Raw genomic sequence first — 20,614 nt, 5'->3', positions numbered from 1 at the left:
CGTTCGTTGATTGGATGAGACAGGAACTTCATGGCCAGGATTGATCGGCAGCATGCATATAAACGAGCAGTGTGCATCGCATCAAGGGTGTCTCGGCGTGCAATGACATGATTGATTGCCTTCCCCAAAAAGTTGAGATCATTGATTCTAGGTTTCCCCAATTCTCGGCCAGTATGGGCTGAATGTCGATTTGATATTGTATGTGAATTTGGGGGGGTTGTGAGATAAGCAAATGAAACAGGATTCGCGTTGCCATCTGCTACTCTTTCTTCTCGTTGCAGGAAGAGATTTCATGTCTTCATTGTCACTCCCTTGATCTTGTTTTGATATATAATTTAATTAATTCGATAGATTGGTTGCTTGATCTTCATCAAGGGATATCCATCCACTCTTCGAACGACCGAGCCTTGGTTCTGGGAGCTGGGACGAGAAATAATTAAAAAGTGCTCGAGAAACGCGATAACCTGGAAATTAAAGATTTCTTTACTTCTTTCTTGACTTATTTACAGATCTTTGAAACTATTCCTTCGCTCGATCCGTCTTCTGATCGCGTTGCTTTATTTCTTCAACTCCTGTCGCTACAAGATGAAATAAATTAAGAAAGGCAGCCTCCCAAGCAACCAGTCTTCCTTCCTACTTTGCGACCACACAGGAGTAAATCCCTCAACCACGCACGAACTTCCAGTTGGAAACACTCCAAGCAAAAATGCTGTCTTCATTACTGCGGCCGAAGAAAGCTCGACGACGCCCTCAAGAAATACATTCCCCTTTCTCATCACTGTACGTTGACCGACCTTCGACAACGGCGGCGAGAGGAGAGCGTTTACCTCGACACGCATCCGCAGATTTTACGGAAACGGAAATTGAAGAAGATACAGAGGAAGAGATTGCGCAACAAAATGATGGGGGAGATGACGATGAAGGAAGTAATATAGACGAAGTAGAGGAAGAAGATGGTGATGAAGATCAACCTCTCTTGCCTATATTTTCCGCCGCACATCTGGGTATCTAGCATTTCTGAATCTCTTTCCAGAAACCCAGTGCTAACATTTGATTAGACGCGCTTCCAGTATATAACCTTACACATGCCATTCGACTTATCATCCTTCCGCGGACGGAAACTACGTTAACATGGGATCAATTACGGTCCCCACAAGTGTCACAGTTCTTGGTGAAGCCTATGCAACAGCAAATTCGAATTTCGCACTTCTCTCGAGCTACTTTATATGCATTGATGGCAAACTGTTTACAATTCAAAAAGGAGAGTCAAGCAAATCCAGGTAATGCCGGGAATAGCTTGACGAGAGCTTTAGTTTGTGAGCTTCTAGCTATCAAATTATTGAAGGAATACAATACTAGAGAGTTGATCGATGCTCTTTCCTATGACTTCTTTCCATTACAAGGATTGGCAGAACCGAATCCACCTACAACAAACTGGAATCAAAGAAATCGTGCAAAACCAGTTGCTGCTAGGATCTCAACTTTGGAGGTAGCTATCAGGGCGTCTGCGAAACGATTTTTGGCACATCCGCTTGTAGTGCAACAACTAGAAGCCATATGGGCTGGAACTATTGTATTCCATTCTGCGGCCGATAACCTTCATCGTACATCAATAAATCGGACTGGATACAAGAAACCAGATCCAAGCAATGGAAGTGCGGTCCCATTGCTTACCCGTGATCAACTTCAATATGGGGCGACGGTCAGTCGCCCCAAACTTCAAAATAAAGAACCAGAATCGGAACAAGCAATTCAAACTTTGACTAGGAGAACGGTCACATTATATGATCCAAGAGATGCATCTCTATTCAAACTCTCGAGGTTGAGGGTACCAAGATATCGACAATTCTTCTCGACTTGCTCACTCGCCATTCTTCTTGTTCTTTTTCTAGCCGTTCTCAGTCAAAGATCAACAGACATCACTGGTCTCGAAGTCATATTTTGGTTTTGGAGTGCAGGTTTCATGCTTGATGAGGTAGTTGGGTTCAATGAACAAGGATTCTCGTTATATATTATGAGTTTCTGGAATGCTTTCGATTTGGGTATTCTAGTTTTACTTACTATTTACTATTGCATGCGGTTATATGGCATTTTCTTGGTGGACTATGGAAGAGAGGAGTGGAATAGTATGGCATATGATGTTCTTGCAACTAATGCAATCCTACTCTTCCCTCGATTATTCAGTGTTCTGGATCATTATCGATATTTCTCACAACTATTGATCGCGTTCAGATTGATGGCAATTGACCTTGTGGCAGTATTTGTACTAATATTGATAGCTTGTAGTGGATTTTTTGTTGCATTCACTCTATCATTTGGGAAAAGTGAATATGATGCAGCAGGAGTTGCCTACAAGATCTTTCAGATATTGATGGGATTTACACCCGCGGCATGGGAAGCATGGGAAACTTACAATTTCTTAGGAAAGGCATTACTTGTGCTTTTCCTATTTATTTGTCACTTCCTCGTTATTACCATTCTCATTACGGTTTTAACAAACTCGTTCATGTCCATTGTTTCAAATGCAAACGAAGAACATCAATTCGTTTTTGCTGTCAACACAATTTCTATGGTCAAGAATGATGCTCTCTTCTCTTACGTAGCACCAACCAACATTCTTGCTTGGGTTCTCACACCATGCAGATTCTTCTTTCCTTTCAGAACATTCATCAAGATGAATCGTACTGTTATCAAGATGACTCATTTTCCCTTATTATTCAGTATATGTGCCTACGAAAAGATTTTCTTGGCAAGATCTGTCTTCGAACCTACGGATTTGGTTGAGAAGGTTGGGCAACGATCGAAGCGAACAATATCATTTCAAGATCGTGGGCATGGACTCTTTAGTCCCAATTTAAGGAGACATGAATCTTCCGTTGCTGGTTTCCAAAAAGACAGAGCTCTTGATGACGTATTTAGGCTAGCGCCGAGAGATAACCTTGGTAGAAATCGTCCTAGTTTTGATCGTCGAAAAACTCAAACTGTCGTCAATAACTGGATGGAACATCAAGGGGACGTTGCTAGTCCACCACAAGAACAGGATCGTTCTATATTGGAAAGATTAGAGATGCGAAGGCAGTCTAGACAAGCAAATGCCATGAAACATCGTGCACTCAGTCGTCAGCTTTCCGGAAATAGATCTGTGGCTAGCGACCCGGCAGAATTTATGTCTACAGGATTTCATGACATGACTCGAATTTCAGATGATGAATTGCATCCAAACTCGTTTGGTGGAGGTCATACAGATGCAGATGGAGATGATGAACTATTGTCCAACGATGATGACGAACATACCGAGGATAAACACACAGCGACAAATTTTAGCCAAAGTGGTGCTGAATCGGAAGAAGATTATTTCCAAACCCCAACTGCAACGAGATTCATTTCTCCCACTGCGGCTTTTGATCCACAACAAGATGTCACTCAGCAAAACAATTCTCCTTCAAAGCAATCCAAATCGACACCAAAGAAAAAAGCTCATGATAGGAATTTATCAACGACGACGATTCTCTTCAACCCTGTTATTCAGAATTCTTCACTCTCATCCAATTCGCCCCCTCGTTCACGGCCATTAACGGCAAAAATGTATTCACAAGCTAATACCGGAACCAACACCCCAGCAGGTCAATCAGGATCTCGTACTCCAAGAACCGCCAACTTCACAAATACAACTGTTCGCCCACGTCCTATTTTACCCAATCGCGCAAATTTTCAATCTGCCCCAATTATCAGTAAGCCAGACCCGGTACGTAACCGCGTTGTACGTCATAAAGAATCTAGTTTGAATATGAGTTTGTCGGAAATGGGTCTTGAGCATGCACAACTTGGCGCAGTCCCGAGTTCATTTCAAACTCAAATGGCTATCGCTACGAAGATGGCGATGAAACGTGACAAAAAAGAAGAAACTACGGATGGTATGATGGGAAGATTGATGTTAGCAAGAATGAAGACTTTGGAGGAAGGGTTTGCTGAAGTCGTTAGGGAATTTAGAGGAATGCGTACAGCTGGAAATTCTTCAGTCGAAAATGAAACTTCGATTGGAAAGCGGAAAGAAGGAAAGGGGGATAAAAAGAAGAAAAGACCTGGCAGTGCCAATCTTTCACAAACAAAAAGTGAAGTAAATATGGAGAGGCTGAGGATGACAAGCTTAAAGGGAAAAGAAAAGGGATATTTTGATAATGATCATGGCGGTCTGACTTCAACTAATGGACTTGATATTGGAGGGGTTACCAGTCAAGGAACGAGTGAGTATAGGACACCATATGAAACGCCAGAGGCTGGTATCATTGCACAGTATTTGACCAAGGGGAGTTCCTTGTAATAATTGCAAATTAGCGGGAGTTTGAGCGGATAGAATTTTTGACGGCGGTGTTTTGTGTTGTAAGTTTTTTGTTTTGTATTATTTGAAGTACATGTATTGAATGATATCATGACTGGAGGTTGTGTTTATTGTGTATAAAGAGGATATAATATACCCAAATTGTTTTTAGGTCAATCAGTTAGTTATTATGATGAGCAAGCACATGAAATAGTAATGAAAGAATCATGATGGGATGGTATCATATCATTTTCTTGTGTTATTCATTTATTGTCCTTTGCCATGCTTGTATAAAGATTCTCAACATGTTCGTCGGAACTCAACCTCGACCAGCAAGTCCCATCGCAAATTCCACATCACTCCATTCCCATCTTAAGCAACCACGCCCTCCTTCTTAACTCCTTTTGAAAAATTCATCATCGGCGCAATCGGAACCGGCCAGAACATGACTGCTGCAACGACGGGAACGTAACTTTTTAGATGAGGTATTAGCACAACTAGCTAGATAGGTAGTTATAGCATATCAGAGCGTGGATTCCTTTTATCTTTTTCTTTTTCTTGCTCTCTTAGGGGGAGGGGGAAGGGGGGGAATTATTTTCCAAATTAAATAGATGAATGAATGAATGAATGATGAAAGGGTGAAAGGGTGAAAGAATGGATAGATGCCAAATACATACAGTAACCCGGTTCCGTACACGTTCTTCCACGCTTTTCCCCAGTACACGTCGGGGCCGAAGTAGGTGGCTTTGCGGGGGGCGAGGGATTTGATCGAGGTGGTGCTTGAGGTGGAGGATTGTCGGATTGTGCGGGTGAGGAGGGGGAGGAGGGTGGTTGGGAGGGTGGGGCGGGGCATTTTTTGAGGGGGGAGGAGGAGGAGTTTGGTGGGATTGAGTTGGGTGGTGGATTGAGGGAGGTTTGGATCGTGGATTGATGGAGAGTGTTAGAGTTGTTTGGTGAGTGAGAATCGGTTTGATGAGTTGAGCTGAACTGGGTGGTGGGTTGAAGATTGCGCAGTATTCTCTAGTGGCGAGAAATGAGTATTGAGCAGTGAGTAGCGAGTAGTGAGGAGAGGAGAGGAGATTGCGATGGTTTTGATTGTAGTGGTAGTTATGGAGGTAAGATCGAAAGAGGTTCAAGAAAACGAAAATCGATTTCTTGAAATTCAAACGGAAAGAGAGAAGGATAAATAGTCAAATTTATGGTTTGGAGGAAAGAGCTAGAGGGTTGGGTAGGTAGGTAGGTAGGTAGGTAGGTAGGTAGGTAGGTATGCTGGTTGGTTGGTTTATTTATGGATTTGGGTACGGGTAGGACGGGTACTGGGGAGGGAGGTATAGCCTGATTGTCTGTGATAGGATTGGATAGGAGAATTATGTGGAAGGGAGAGAGAGAGGGAGAGGGGGATTTTGAATCCCGGTATTGTGATTCGTGATTTGGGATGGCGTGAGATGGGATGTGGTGATTGGAATGAAATCCCGGTTCAAAGCCCGATGGGTTTCAGAGCCCGGAGTGCGTGACATGTTGGGTTGTGCATGTTGGATCGTGTTTGTTGGTTGTGTTTTGGAGTTACGTCTGACAACGGGATGGAGGTTGGTTACTTGGTGTCGATCGATCTGCTCACCTATGTATACAATAATTGCTGATCAGACACTTGTGAATTCTATTAAATCAATCGAGCGTGCGGAACTCATGGATGTTTTTCTCAAAGTGTCGATTCTTGTCGTTTGTTATAGATTGCTTGGTCGTGCTGTAACATACCGCATTCTCGTTTGTGTCAGGTAACAGCTCATGGTTGCATGAAGTGAGGAGGAGGTGGTATTTCGTACCTATTCTGGGGTAATGCGGGGTAGAGCGTGCAAGGGGTGGGTAAGCGTATCGCTTATTCTGATACATGTGACGATTACCTAAGAAAGTGTGACGTGATTCGAAATTGCTTTGGGAACATTTTCAATATATCACGTTACGCGGACTGTCGTGACCAGTTTGTTGGGTTTACATATTGACATTGGGCATATCATCTCTCTTCTTTCGACTTGAAACTGGATGTTTATAAGTCGGCGTATGAAAGGGATTTCGTTGTCGGATTTAATTTTATCCCACTTTTAAAGCATATCGTGTGTATGATCAATCACCATGTCTTCAGATTCGAAGAAGTCCTATCTAGATCTCGTGAAAGCTTGTGATAAGTAAGTTAGACCGTCTACCCCCCTTTAAACTATGATGCTAATTACCCCTCAGCTTTCCATATGATGAAAACATCGACGAACTATACAAACTCTACCTCCCAGACGATGGCCGGGTCCATGGCTACATGCTCCCCGAAATCGTGTCCCAGATGCCCTGGTCCCCCGACTTCACCGTCACCCAAAGTCATCCCCTAAGCGTCCAACTGCATCCCACCGACATCTCCACCACCAATCTCTCCAGCGCATGCAACAACGCCTTCGCAACCGTAATCAACGAAGCAATCGACAAAAACATCTTCAGCACTCTCCACGGCGAACACAGCGAACCCTACGCCATCCCGGGCGCCAAAGAACCCGTACACCTCGAACGCTACGCCGCCTCTCTCTTCGGTATCGTGTCCCGTGGTGCGCATCTCACCATCTTCACGCGGGGCGACTCCGGCGAAATGAAAATCTGGGTCGCAAAACGCAGCGCGCATCTTTTTACTTATCCCGGAAAATTCGACACGACGGTTGCGGGGGGCGTGCGTGCAGATGAATCGCCCTTTGAAACGATTGTTCACGAGGCTGATGAAGAGGCTTCGTTGCCCGCGGAGCTTATTCGCTCCGGTGTGAAATCGACCGGTGTGATTACGTATATGAAAAGGAGTGGGGAGGGGTCGGGAGGGGTCAAGGGATTGGTGACGGCGGATATGATATTTGTGTATGACTTGGAGGTTGGGGAGGAGATGGTTCCGCGACCGAGGGATGATGAGGTCGAGGGCTTTTATCTGTGGAGCGTGGAGAGGGTGATGGAGGAGCTGGGGAAGGGGACCTTCAAGACGAATAGCGCGGTGGTGATGATTGATTTCTTTGTGAGGCATGGCGTTTTGAGTATGGAGAATGAGAGGGATTTTGCGGAGATTGTTATGAGGATGCATAGGCATTTGCCGTTTCCGACGGCGGGGGGAAGTTAGGTTTGGGTTGTGGGAGTGGGGGCTGGGATCTGGAATTTGGAATTTGGGAACTTTCTTTGAGGTGGGATTAGATACATGGTTTTGCTAGATATAGATTTTAGGATGACGAGATAGATAGATCATTGGTAGATATGAGTATTGCTTTACTCTGTTGACATGTTCTCACGTGTGAGATACGTAAGGCTTTGTGAAGATTTAGACCATTTACATGGATTACATAGCACGAAATATATCAACCCTATTTAGCAGGAATTTCCGCAAACCGCTCCAATTCATGATTCTAACAGTCTACTTCCTTTAATCCGATTTCAAATCATCCCGTTTTCCTTCCTATCTGATAATCACGAATATCCTCTCTTCCATGTAAAGCCCACGAATAAACACAACTAAACAAAATAGACATCACCTACAACAACTTCATCAATTCTCGCAACGCCCACTCCAACTCCTCATCCTCATCCCCGTCGCTCTGTGACTCCATACCCTCAACTTCAATTCCAAAGGGTATAAAATCCGGCTCGCACACCGTACCATTTGACGGGAGAATCCCGGTTTGAAAATACGCGAGTCGATGTTTGGCTGTGCATTTGGAAGGACAGGATGCCGACGTATGCTGGATGATTTGGTGAGTTGTGGATTATTAGATGTTGTTACGATACGGGAAGAACTTACACCATAGGAATTTTGTACTAAAACGGAGGAACCGGGGAAGAAGTGGGAGTTGTGGATTGCGCTTGCTAGCGGTGTGATGTTGTCTGCTGAATTGCCGATGAAGAGGATCGGATGACTGGTGTTTTGCTCAAATGGACCTTTTCGTGAGATTCTCATTAGCATATATAGTTCTGAGAAGCATGATCGATAGTAGGAATATTCACCAACGAAATTCCATTTTGTTCTCGATTTCCATCCCGCGCACGCTAGGCGAATATTGAACATCACGGATGCCGATAGTGGGCTTTTTCTTCGTAATTCTTCCTCGTATTTTATCATAACCTCCAAACTATCTTTATCCGCACCGGCTTCACCTTCTCCGCATTTTACATATGTTGCTGCGTCGCCATTTCCAATTGCTTTTAAAGGCCATCCGGATTCTTCTTCGCATTCGGGAGAGTCGCAACCACATGTGAAACTTGGTTGTATGTGTCCTTGAGCTATAGCCAATTTCAAGAAAGGGATACCATCATCAGCTTCTAGTGCGGCTAAAGCTTTAGCGAAGTGAGAAAATAATGCTAAAGGTTGGTAGAGTGAGTAGATTACTGAGTTCTTCACGTCTGAATAAGTGAGAACTTTTGGTCGAGTGATTCCCAAGGACTGTAACTCCATTGTGTTGTTTGTAGTGGGAAAGACTTGCAAGGGGTACTTTTGAAGCTTGGTGTAGATACTTTCAAGTCGTTCTTGGATTGCTATAGGCGTTGAGGCATAGAGCGCACATTTTTGGGGACCCGCCTTATGACATAGGTCAAAGAAAGCTAGCATTACTTTGTCTGTATCCTCGATATAATGGATTCCGGTCCCATTATACCACTCTGAGTAATTGACGTTTCCTGTATCAGGTTTAGCAAGCCTCCATTGTCTAAAGCCGGAAATGATACTAACCGTCACTAACGAGACGCTCAACCTTATCGGGGTACATGGCTGCAAAGGTACCTCCGATTACTGTACCATAACTTAGACCCCAATATCTTAATTTTTCATACCCAAGCTTATTGAGTATCTCCAACATATCTCTTGCCACAGAAGCTGTCCCCACAAATCGGGATAGATCACCAAGACTAGCTTCACAATTCTTAGACTCGATACTTTGATGTGCATAAAGATCATAAATCATTCCTGGGTGTGAGTCGACGAGTCCGAGTTTTTGAATGCCCCAAATTCTTTCCTCCTGTGGTCCATTCCAACAATGAGCAGAAGGGGTGGTGGCGCCAACTTTATATAAAGTCAATACATCATATCGCTATCATTTTGGTGCCCTGACTTACTTCCACGTGGATCGAATCCAATTATATCCTATTTTGATTGTTAGATGTAATCTTGAAGTAACCGGGAACAAGACTTACGTGGTTAGCTCCAACAGTAACATGAACAGCCTTCCAAAAGTCTTGCACAGTGCCTACACCAGATCCTCCAGGTCCTCCTGGATTAATGAAGAGTGGGCCCTTGTAATCTACCATTGATGTTGCATTTTTCCTCAAGACGGCCAAAACAGCTTTTGATGAGTTGGTAGGCTCTAGCCAATCTAGTGGCACCTGTATTGAGAGTATATTATGAGTTTGTAACGAAAGTCGACGGACGTAGTAGCCATACCTCTAATCTTGCACAATCAAACTCATCAAAGCATTGATGCCAAATCAATTCGGAGTTTGGCTTGATCTAGTGATGTCCAGTCAGTTCCGTCTAATTGTCACAACCAGAGTCCTCACCGATTCCCAAGACCAACCGCCCTCACCAAGTCTAGCATCTTCATCGGATGTATCTTTACCATATGGTAAGAACATATAAACCCAAAATACCAACAGGCCAAGTAGCAGCCTATCTATCCACTTGTTTCGCAAGCCTTGTCCGGACCGTGTTATCCGTGGCTTCTCATCATGCTGAGATTCTAGTTGATATGTGTCTCCCATTTCATCCCCGAGTAAAGAATCACGCATGTCCTGCTCTTCTTCTTTGGAGGAGTCATCATGTTTTCCCGGTTTCATAATGCTACTTCAACCAGATTATGTTTCTCGTCGTGATGAGCTGACAGGACAACATCTGAACTGGATGTCAAAGTCACGACGATCTTTCTCATTAAGCGAACAAACATGGGGGGGGTATTAATCTAGTTTTCATGATTGGTTGAATCATTGAGAGATAGGATGTGCCCCTGTTCTTACCTGCTCTTCGGATCCGCTTCTTTCCCCCGGAACGGCTATCTGGAGCCACATCGTTTACTGTAGAGAACCCGTACTGTGATGCTACTACTTTGACGGTAGAGGTGCTGATACAGATAAGGCTATATGTCTATCATCTTGTATTGATACATTCATTGGTCATAAATGGAAAGGAAAAAGCAGAAATTGGAAAAGAAACGTCTTCACTGAAGTCGAAAGGTTGATTCATACTGCACACAATCGGTTAGCTTCGGCTGCTATCGTCAAGGCTTTCTCCGATAAGCGTATTATGCATATCAGTTGCTTTTTTTTCCCTTGCTGCGATTTCGGCCTCCACTCACGAAACTTTATTGAACGGAGATACAATTTTTGTTTACTCAGATCCCTGGTATCATTCTTCAAGGCTCTTCTAAGCAATTGTTTGCTTCATATATATTTGATACCGAATCCAATTGATTCTGTATTTCCCACTCATTCGTTTTGCAGAGAGGCATATACATTGGTCGATTGTTCATCGTTAATGCCATTTTCTTTATGAAATCCGAAGACTCACACAACATGGAGTCACCCAAAACCCCCATGAAGATTGACAACCCAAAGACAGTGACTCGAAGTCCTGAACTCGCAGAACCTATAGCAGAGCCTCGAGAATGGAATACGAAAAATCTGCCATATAGATTGGGTGTGGATTTTGTGTCTGGTGCCACTGCTGCAACTATGGTCGCGCCAATTATCACTATCATTGATAAGTAAGTTTCAACTCTCTGACTCTTTGCGCCAATTGCTAATGTTATCACAGAGGTATTATGCAAAATGCCTCGGGTCAAGCGACACTCAAAGAATCTCTACGATCATCACTCAAGAGCTTTATTCTTCGACCCCATAATCTCATCTTCTCGAAACCGTTCGCCCTGATATGTATGTTGTACGGAGGCACATATTTAACAGCCAATACCCTCGATACTGTTACATCCACCATACACAATAAACCCGCATCCACAGTCACATCTGGAACCTCCAAATTCGTTGCAAGTTCGACTGCAAACATTGGGTTGTGCCTTTTCAAAGATCAGACATTTGCCCGTATGTTTGGTCCTTCCGGTCCACCGAGACCTGTACCATTCCCTTCATATATACTCTTCACTGCTCGCGATTGTCTTACCATTTTCGCTTCATTCAATATACCGCCAATGCTTGGTCCGATCATCAACAAGAGTTTATCTGAGGAATTGCAAAAATCCATAAGCGGACAAACAATTTCCCAATTTTTGGCCCCAGCTTCCGTACAGCTTCTGAGTACGCCTATGCATTTGTTGGGCTTAGATTTGTATAACAGAGGTCAAGGTGTTTCTTGGGGAGACAGGTGGAGTATTGTAAAGAAAAATTGGGCTGTCAGTGCTGCGGCTCGGATATGTAGAATTGTGCCTGCATTTGGTGTTGGAGGGGTTGTCAATATGAAAGTTAGGAAAGGATTAATGGGTCGTTTAGAATAATCGGTTCGAATTTGCAAACATAGAGCGCAATCGGGATGTCCATATGAGTTGAGAGGGCCATAATGGGGAATGTGACTCATTGAATGCACATATTGGGGACACATTATGGATGGATATACAAGCTATCATGAAATCATGGAACTAGTACGATGCATTTGCAAGGCGTTATGGTATATAGATGGAACATACGTGTCAGACATATATGACGGCGCGATTAGAGGATATGCGGCATTGATTCTTAAAATCTTTACAGGGTTAGTCGACTTCAATATACAGTTTATGTACTAATACATCAGAGAGACATTCGACGTTATCTTCAAAACCATTCAACTCTGCTCATTTCGTTATTCTCTTTACTTTTCATTCCATGGCATTGGAAGATTCCTGCCAGTTAAGGAATCTAGAAATTCTGGCTGACGCCCCCCATCTCCTCTCCTCTGAAACTTGTTGTATTTTTCTCATTGTGTTGAATATTTACTTTATAACAGAAAATTCTTACAATACAGCCTTGGATATTAACTATGTATTGTTAGACATCCTATCATATCAAAACCGCTTGCGCTCTTGCCTCACCATGCTAGTGCACGGTATTCCCTTGGACGAATCGTAGTTCCCAAGCTTTAGTAGGCTTGAATCCTGACATTTCGTACTTTGAAAAGTTGGGTCAATGGTTCATCGGTTCTCCAGAAACTTATTGCTATAGAAGCGTGCACTTGGTGTTTATGAATGAGCGCTTTCTTGTGAGTCTGTGATATATATGTGTAGTGGAGATTCATACATTGCAACTGTTGTGGGCGGGGTTTGCGACCACCTACCTACCTGTGTACATCTCATATTCGCTTGAGATGATAATCTATAACTTGATTTATCACTTTATCTGCTGGTTTGATTTCCTGTTCTAATACAGTATGCACATGAAACTCAGAAGAGCAGAGTGTCTGGGAAATGTTTGGTCGTTGTGTTTATACATATATCATGCGCAAATCAAGATGATTGTATACCCAGGCGGCACAGCATACGAACTTAGGTCTTCTGAGGTGGATAAAACCCACACGTACAATATCGATGCTGGGTATTTACGGGTGGGGCTGAATACGTCTTATCGTCAACGAGAAGTTTTGTTGCACATCTGAAAAGCCAATTCAAGATTTCTATTGGCGGATCATGTTGGAAGAAATTTCTGGATTTTTTTCGAGGGGGAGTGAATGGTGATGAAGTCTGTGCTGGGGCTTGTTGTGAGTGAATATGGAGAGTTGGGGAGGTTTTGTTGCATACCTATCTATATTTCAGCTTTATGGGTAAAGCTTGATCTATTGAGGTATTAGATCGATGGGCTAAGGTTTGTTGGGAAAGAGAGGATGCTTGGGTATTTAAGTGTTTATTTTGAGGTATGGAAGGATATGTTTGTTTGAGTAGGAGGGGGTCAAGGTATAGATAGTGTGGTCAACAAGGAATGGTAAAGCAAGTACTAGTATTATGATCGAATCAGGATAGGGCTGAGATTTCCGAGATACAGCGGATGGTAAAGTTTATTTAGTTCGAAGTTAGGTTAGTTTATGGCTGTCTAAAACAATCTAGCGCCAGAGTTCTGGTAGCAACAGTATCAGTTCACCTTTGTCGTTGAAAATAGACGTGCAACAAAAGTTTTCGGTTGTGGCTCTTAGCCTATAATAGCAATGTTATATGTGAGATCGGATATTCTGGTGGTGAATGTTTTTACTGGAGGTTTTGTTGCATATCTGAAGAGTACATTAATCGTTAGCCAGCTGTTAGCGAGAGATGTATCTGTAGGGTGCGTAGCGTCTGTCTACAGTCACCACGATACATCAGACAGTTGAGAGATGACAGAATAGAAAGACTTAACTAATAACTACCTACATAGATATGTTTCATCACCAAGGTTGACCTTCAGTCAATTCATTGTGTTGAAATATCATTGGTGTCATACTAGCTCCATATTCCGACAGGACTGAAGGTTAGACATGCAACAAAATATTGATTCAATGGAATTTAACCTATCAAGTCTATTCTCTGTATGAGAGAAGACCTCGGGAATGGCTGATAGTGAATCTTTCTACTTGAGAAGTTCTATTAAATATCTAAAGTGTATATATATCATTCGTTAGCCAATTTTTAGCCCCATTTTCGAAACGGCCGAAATGGAGATATGCAATAAAATATTTATTTCATTGGATTCATCCTATCATAGCTAACTCATTCTATCTATTGGACACAAATTTACCAACAGTGAATATTCCAATCTGAAAAGTTTTGTTGCATATCCAAACATTGCAGCTGAGTGATCGCGAAGGGTAACGCTCTTTTAATACGATTTCACATTGTAACCTCTTTTCTGAAAAGTGCACACCGTTGTTTCAATTGGAAATTTTCAGCTTACTGCCATCGCTTACTTTCGACTTCATTCGAGTATCTAGTATGATATGCATCAAAGTTCGTGCGGTCGGTATTAACAGGAACTAGTGGGCAGATGACTGAAAGCAGTGTGTACACGAATTCTTCTCACTGGGAGCAGAAATAGTTAGCAATTAACTAACTTCCTAGTCTGGATATCTCGGAACTTGGTAGAGAATTTACCGCAGAGCTGATTGTACACTACTAGTACACTCACTACATACAGTATTGGTGTAGGGACTTCCCTGCACAGATATGCATGGATATGCAACAGTCGGAAGTATAGAAATTTAGTCAGAAGTCTTTCAAAAAATCATGTATAGGGCGTATTTAAACAGAGTCTCTTGAATTCAGGGCTAGCTACATATTCTCCCATGCCCTGTATTCGGTAAGAGTTCAGATGTTGCGTCATATTACTGGATAAATGCGCAAGAAGGGGCCATCAAAGAAATTTCAGATATGTTTCCACATATTTATGGCCAGGAACTCATTCTTGCTGTTCATCGTCTGTTTCTCATGGCAGGTAGCTCAGCCCAGACGTTTGAAATAAGAATCAGTGGGAGTTATTGTCTTTTCAGCACGTTATGTCCAGAAGTGAAGGCTAACCAAAAAGCTATTTCATTTTGGCAATTAATACAATTCAATACTTTAGTGAATTGCGTGCTGTACTTGCACAGTTTGAGCCGAATATCTATACAATGTAAAATTCCCATCTCAATAGTTTCATAACCAACATTAATCTCGATCTCACCGTTGTAACCATGACCGCCCCATCACATAATGCTTCCCTAGATCCGAAACACGTTGGCCAAGGCCATTGCGCATTGGAACTCCTCATGTTTTCAAAATTTCCTCATCCTCCAAAAACTTCTCCAGTACCCCCGCTACAATTCTCAGCAACGGATTCTCACCTCCGGTCCTTCCTTTAGATAGTATATCCAAAGTCATAAATAGAAATGCTGGCTCTCTTCCACCAGGTAACGTACGCTTTGGATTTTGTTTCCCAGTGGGATCGATCGCTAGACGAATTTTTTCCAACAGGGGATAACAAGCGAGTGTCAAAGCGATGTAATCGAATTGCAGTTTCGATATCTCTTCGGGCAGAAACCCTTCCAAAACGTGTAGGAATTGTAATGAAGTAAGCTGTCGTTTCACGCGTCGATTGGTGTCCTTCATCATTGCTGCCGATGGGAGATTCTGGACTAGGTTCTGGAGACTGTTGGTGGCTTCGTTGAAAGTTGCTTGGTGTTCCAGAAATGGACGGATAGCTTGACTGAAAGCTTTTCTCGATAGTTCCGGCATTGTCATTTCTCCTGGAGGTTTTGCTCTGGCGTATTCTTGACTTGAAACCTTGGACAGGAAAAATTGTTTAGAGAATTTCTCGTATGCCTCGTCTGCGGACTTTGGTACATTGCCATCAAAGATGTCCTTCCGATGTAGCTGTATCATTGTTTCCATTGCTGGCCATACTTTTTGAAAAAAGCTGGTTCGTACGCATTCCTGATACAGATGCGCCATGAAGATTATGACGAGGTGAAAATCACAATGGGCAAGACGGGCCTCGTCGTGGCTCGTCAATAATCGGAGACCGATCATCCCACAGTAAACAGGATAGTGTGTGTAGAAGAACAATACGTCGCTATGAGGCCATATCAATCGAATATCGAGATGATTGACACTTTTAATGAGTTGTTTATTGTAAACCTCGGTATCACTAGCTCTCGCAATTGCGCCAATGCTTACCAACCATTCTTTACCCCAATCGGGGTCTACCCTGCCATCGGAAAGAATACCACACTCTAGAAACCGAGTATAAGTATTGGTTAGCACTAGATCTTTTGAGAACTGTACTCCTTGTAGGTCTCCTCGTTCCGTGCAGTATGCATTCTTGTTTGCCATTGGCTGGTGGGCATAAGTGCTACTCGATTCTTGATCAGATCGATTGACCAAGCCTATTGTAGAAGCGAACTCGTAACCATCCGCCCTACCCCAATTAGGCCCTGAGCAGGTTCTCCGCAACCAGAACTCTTTGAGTTTTCTGAACCTATTTGATTGGGTATACCTGGAATTGATATCGCATATCTTCTTAAGAGTATGTAGATCGCGAGGACTCCACCAGTAAGTATTGGGGGTATTCATTGGAAGCTAGAGGCCCGAGGAATCTAGACTAGATTGGTCTTTCCAAGCCAATTTCCCCCAATCTTTGTGTCCTTCTGTGATGTCATCCCCAAGTATCTCGTTCAAATCGAGGAATATTTGGGCGGCAAATACGACAGTGACACTGATTTGTCCTTCATTTTTTAATCTCAATAAGCCAGCAGTCAATGCATCCGGGGCTGGAGGTGCACATACTGCCGAATTTTCAGATTCATCTTCTTTCGTCAGTCGGTTATATGTGTTGAATAAGTCGAGATCAATGAATAGTTGGGAAAGTAAAACATCCTCCTTTTCTTTCTTATCCATGTAAGGAGTTCCCAGAATTTCCGGGCATGGGATGTAAACTGCCCGTAACGGAAGTGAAGGAATGGGAAAAGTTGGATTCATTTCACAAAGATTTTCATACTTCATCAGAATCCGCGAAGTGGATAGATATATGAAGTCATCGAAGGGTGTAGGCCGTAACAATTCCTTTAGCTCCATCTTCTGTGTTGGATCTTTCCCAGTGTTGAGTCCGTTTGCGTAGAAGATGACAGCTGCAATGGCGTCATAAGATCGTTTTTTCGAGAATAGCTTCGGTGCACCGTTCAAGATTTCTTGTTCACTGCGACGAACTATCTCAAATGCGGTGTTTGTTATTGAAGTAGCACTGAGGAGATCTAGATTCCTATTCTTGTATTTCTTCTATATCTTGCGGTTTTCTTGATGTCTTGCATGAAATATCCGTGCTATTTGGATGACTCCTGTCGCTCCGGCCCTGGTCTAGAGCACAAAGAATCTCTTGCAAAAGGCCGATGAAGTGTTGATGACCTTTGTTCGAGTACTGGTTCCCAAACTTGGATGACTCAAACCAATCTGCACAGCGTTTTCGTGCATCAATTACTCTCTGTAGAACCTTTCGAATCTTTTGGGGGAACTCAATCTTTCCAGTAACAAGTTTGGCTTGCTTCAAGATTTCTGTTGTTGTGATAGTGTACTTTGAGGGTGATCTCGACACAGGTACAGTTTCTTGGGCCTTTTTCTTTTCTCTAGATTCTTTCTCCAGTTTTGCCAGCTTTCTAGCCTTCCCTTTAAGTCGAGGCTGTGTGTTTAAGATTGGAATCGGTATCGAGACATCTTCAATGGTAGATGTGGTTATTTTTGGCATCTCATAGCCACAAGCTTTTGCAGATTTGAATAGCCCTGCATGATAATTAGCTAAATCTTCTCATTTTGTAGTAATGGCACCCACATTTGGTGAACATAGACGTATCTGCCTTGCAACTTGAGTAGGAACTAGCTAAATCGTCGGTCAACATGTTGAAAATCTTCTTCTAGTAGCTGTTGAGCTAATATGGTAACAAACTAGATACAAATGAACTTTGTTATGAACAACAATGTGTACTGTACATCAAAGATACTGTGAAATAAAGAATGAGAAAGATGATGAGAAATGAAAGTGTTTATGCATATTCAGCTGCCGTATTAATGTGTAAGATACAATAGCAAGCACTGAGTGGTGCAACCTCGGACATGACTTCACGTTGGATAATTTAAATGATCTTATTCACTCCCAGCCCTCGAATTTCACTACATCAAGATCCATGGATCTCTAACATATATGAGCGGCTGAAAAATTCTAATAAATTGTAAATATGATGTGAGCAAAGCACGTGACTTTCAGGTAACGTGTTACCAGTTTCTAGTATTTATAGTTTCACTTCTGTAGACCTGAAAAAGACATCGAATTTTACACCTTCCAAGTTGACTCCCGAAGTTTGAGTGCTTTACTCTAGCCGTCCCCCTCACCTCGCTGCCGCGAAGTAGTGATTCACCCCATTTTCTATGTGTAGCCACTTGTTCTATTACTGGTATATGCGAAGGCTTTTCTTGCCCTGTGGTGACAGAATCCGCGGTTGACGAAGTGGCCGCTTCGTCATCCCAAGAAAATCCTCAATATTTTTATAATGTATTGAAAAAAGCATTTTTAAAGGATTGATTAGGCGAATAATTTCTTTGTAAACGATTAGAAAATTTTACTCTAAAGGGACTTAGTAAAATTTTTGAATTTTAGCTTAAGATAATCAATACTTTATTTCTATTGAATTCAATATGAATATATAGATTAGAATTATATAATTTTGATATCTTTACAATACATTCTATATAGTATAATACAATGGTAAAGCTTCTGATTAAAGAATAAATTGGAAGTGATGAGTAATTTACCCTTTACTCCTTTTTAAGCTTTCGGCTAATGCCTTGTATCTACTTCATAGCTTTTATGCTCGCTCCCCTTCTCCTCCTAGTTTTTACGCTTGCTCCCCTTTCGTCCATTTTTCTTACAACTCTAATATTCGTCGAATTCTGAAATCTCTAAGGTCTTTTAGGGTTCCCATTTAGAGTGGCAAATATTCGTCAATAACGAAATAGCTATTTCGTTACTGACGAAGATATATATTATAATTGTAATGTATGTAATAAAATTTGTATGGGGATTTATATTGAATTTCTTTTCGTCGAAAATGTTAACTTTGCCACCACACGGTTGTGTGACCATTACCGTCTTCTACTCTTTTACAATGACCGTCCAAAAAGTAATAATAGATAAAGAGAATAAACCACTATGAACAATGAATCATAATGAAGAGATAGAAAATGTGGCTTTAAGCAACATGATGAATGATAAGTGGCATGAGGCTTATAAACTGGATCAACTTGGATTTGAGTTTTCTGATGCAAGATAAGGATTCTCCGTCTACTTAGACATTTCGGGTTACACCAACAAATTGGGACTCCCACGCCAAAAAAAAATAAAATGCAAGTGTATCCAGCAAATAAAGATATAGAAAAGAAAAGGTTCCGCTATATACAGAACTTCATGAATGATATACATGAGATATATGAAAATTCACAATCACTAATCAACAACAACAACAATCACTAATCCGAACTCATGGAAACACGAACAAACGAACAAAAAAAAAAGACGTATCATGCACAGTCACCAAAAACAACACAAAATCATTGACTGGCTTCAGCCCTGTACACACCCCGCATTTCATCGTCTAATCATACATTAATGCCGATTCTAGTTTTCACCACATCCCAGTCATGCAAGCTAACAAGCTAATAATAAGGAGTATTATCCGAGACTAGACTATGTTGCAATCTGCACGTAAGTAACGACAATTCGTGTTGAGTTCATATAATCAGTTGATAAATCAAAGAAGCATGATGCTTTGTAACATTCTGCTCAAAGTACATGCATTAAGACCGAGATTAGTTTATGGAAGAGAGGTGCACTCCTGGCTATAAGCAGCTCATGAAGAAGTATATGAAGGCAGGGTGATTCCAATCCAATTCCATTCCATCCAGCTCAAACACATTTCCCAACTCATCATTCTTCACACACAATACCTATACACTTTCTCCATCTCAATCAACCCAACCCAACCCAACTCCAAGATGTCATCCACCAACAAAACCGCAATTGTTCTCATCGATCCTTACAACGACTTCCTCCACCCCGAAGGCAAAGTCTATCCACTTATGGCCGAGTCTATCGCCAACACAAACACCATTACTCATCTCCAGAATCTCGTGACTACAGCTCGTGCTCAAAAAATTCCTATCTATTATGGTTTGCATCAACAGACCAAAGCAGGATACTTAGCAGGATGGAAACATGCAACTTTGACGCAGCAGCGCCAGAAAGAGAGCAATGCTTTTGAGGAGGGATCGTGGGGGGTTGAGATTTATAAGGGATTGGAGCCGGATGTGGAGGGAAATGGGGATGTGATTGTTAGTAAACATTGGTGTAGTAGGTATGTATTATGTTGTGTATTTTGGGGATGCTATTCGAAAAGAGAGGGTAGCTAATCTGGGATAGTTCGTTTTCAAACACCGATTTGGATTATCAGTTGAAGCAAAGAAACATCACGCATCTAATCTTTGCCGGATTGACGGCAAATACCTGCATGGAATCCACGGCAAGATATGCTTATGAACTGTAAGTCAACTTTGGACTTGCACATCTTGGACAAAAACTGACGACTATACTAGGGGATATCATGTAACTATGCTTACGGATGCAACGGCAGGTTTTACTACCGTGGCAAAGGATGCCGCGACTAGTCTTATCTGGCCATTGTTTGCGAATGAGGTGTTGACCGTGGAAGAGTGGAAGAAGACTTTGTGAAATAAAGTGGCAGCAGAAATTTTTCCAGTTTAGTTGGTGATGAAT

The 20,614-nt window shown here is 42.2% G+C and overlaps 8 protein-coding genes across 8 annotated transcripts; 4 read left to right on the top strand and 4 right to left on the bottom strand.

Moving 5' to 3' along the window:
- The first annotated feature begins 496 nt into the window (after nt 1–496).
- On the top strand, nt 497–4,494 carry BCIN_12g04850 (hypothetical protein). Its single transcript, XM_024696469.1, has 2 exons — nt 497–1,004; nt 1,059–4,494. Exons 1-2 carry the CDS (start codon nt 707–709, stop codon nt 4,319–4,321), a joined length of 3,561 nt encoding a protein of 1,186 aa, XP_024552279.1. The 5' UTR covers nt 497–706; the 3' UTR covers nt 4,322–4,494.
- Nucleotides 4,495–4,573: 79 nt separating this feature from the next.
- On the bottom strand, nt 4,574–5,535 carry BCIN_12g04840 (hypothetical protein). The gene is made up of 2 exons (XM_024696468.1): nt 4,996–5,535; nt 4,574–4,790 (listed from the first exon to the last, which is right to left on the bottom strand). The coding sequence occupies exons 1-2, from the start codon at nt 5,169–5,171 to the stop codon at nt 4,691–4,693; spliced, it is 276 nt and encodes a 91-aa protein (XP_024552278.1). The 5' UTR covers nt 5,172–5,535; the 3' UTR covers nt 4,574–4,690.
- Nucleotides 5,536–6,345: 810 nt separating this feature from the next.
- Nucleotides 6,346–7,694, top strand: BCIN_12g04830 (hypothetical protein). Its single transcript, XM_001553852.2, has 2 exons — nt 6,346–6,501; nt 6,554–7,694. Exons 1-2 carry the CDS (start codon nt 6,449–6,451, stop codon nt 7,455–7,457), a joined length of 957 nt encoding a protein of 318 aa, XP_001553902.1. The 5' UTR covers nt 6,346–6,448; the 3' UTR covers nt 7,458–7,694.
- Nucleotides 7,695–7,714: 20 nt separating this feature from the next.
- On the bottom strand, nt 7,715–10,243 carry BCIN_12g04820 (hypothetical protein). Its single transcript, XM_001553853.2, has 8 exons — nt 9,878–10,243; nt 9,762–9,827; nt 9,515–9,703; nt 9,437–9,464; nt 9,054–9,383; nt 8,333–9,001; nt 8,130–8,266; nt 7,715–8,070 (listed from the first exon to the last, which is right to left on the bottom strand). The coding sequence occupies exons 1-8, from the start codon at nt 10,151–10,153 to the stop codon at nt 7,864–7,866; spliced, it is 1,902 nt and encodes a 633-aa protein (XP_001553903.1). The 5' UTR covers nt 10,154–10,243; the 3' UTR covers nt 7,715–7,863.
- Nucleotides 10,244–10,729: 486 nt separating this feature from the next.
- Nucleotides 10,730–12,112, top strand: BCIN_12g04810 (hypothetical protein). Its single transcript, XM_001553854.2, has 2 exons — nt 10,730–11,076; nt 11,127–12,112. The coding sequence occupies exons 1-2, from the start codon at nt 10,862–10,864 to the stop codon at nt 11,818–11,820; spliced, it is 909 nt and encodes a 302-aa protein (XP_001553904.2). The 5' UTR covers nt 10,730–10,861; the 3' UTR covers nt 11,821–12,112.
- Nucleotides 12,113–14,912: 2,800 nt separating this feature from the next.
- Nucleotides 14,913–16,180, bottom strand: BCIN_12g04800 (hypothetical protein). The gene has a single exon (XM_024696467.1). It carries the CDS (start codon nt 16,129–16,131, stop codon nt 15,067–15,069), a length of 1,065 nt encoding a protein of 354 aa, XP_024552277.1. The 5' UTR covers nt 16,132–16,180; the 3' UTR covers nt 14,913–15,066.
- Nucleotides 16,181–16,327: 147 nt separating this feature from the next.
- On the bottom strand, nt 16,328–17,781 carry BCIN_12g04790 (hypothetical protein). The gene is made up of 3 exons (XM_024696466.1): nt 17,621–17,781; nt 17,273–17,571; nt 16,328–17,073 (listed from the first exon to the last, which is right to left on the bottom strand). The coding sequence occupies exons 1-3, from the start codon at nt 17,685–17,687 to the stop codon at nt 16,378–16,380; spliced, it is 1,062 nt and encodes a 353-aa protein (XP_024552276.1). The 5' UTR covers nt 17,688–17,781; the 3' UTR covers nt 16,328–16,377.
- A 1,964-nt stretch (nt 17,782–19,745) lies between these two features.
- BCIN_12g04780 (hypothetical protein) lies at nt 19,746–20,596 on the top strand. The gene is made up of 3 exons (XM_001553857.2): nt 19,746–20,195; nt 20,261–20,380; nt 20,434–20,596. The coding sequence occupies exons 1-3, from the start codon at nt 19,837–19,839 to the stop codon at nt 20,567–20,569; spliced, it is 615 nt and encodes a 204-aa protein (XP_001553907.1). The 5' UTR covers nt 19,746–19,836; the 3' UTR covers nt 20,570–20,596.
- The last annotated feature ends 18 nt before the right edge of the window (nt 20,597–20,614 follow it).

This window comes from Botrytis cinerea, chromosome 12 (assembly GCF_000143535.2).
Source record: "Botrytis cinerea B05.10 chromosome 12, complete sequence".
Taxonomy (NCBI): Eukaryota; Fungi; Ascomycota; class Leotiomycetes; order Helotiales; family Sclerotiniaceae; genus Botrytis; species Botrytis cinerea.
The sequence above is the reverse complement of the archived record's forward strand: the minus strand, read 5'-3'. Positions and strand labels throughout refer to the sequence as shown.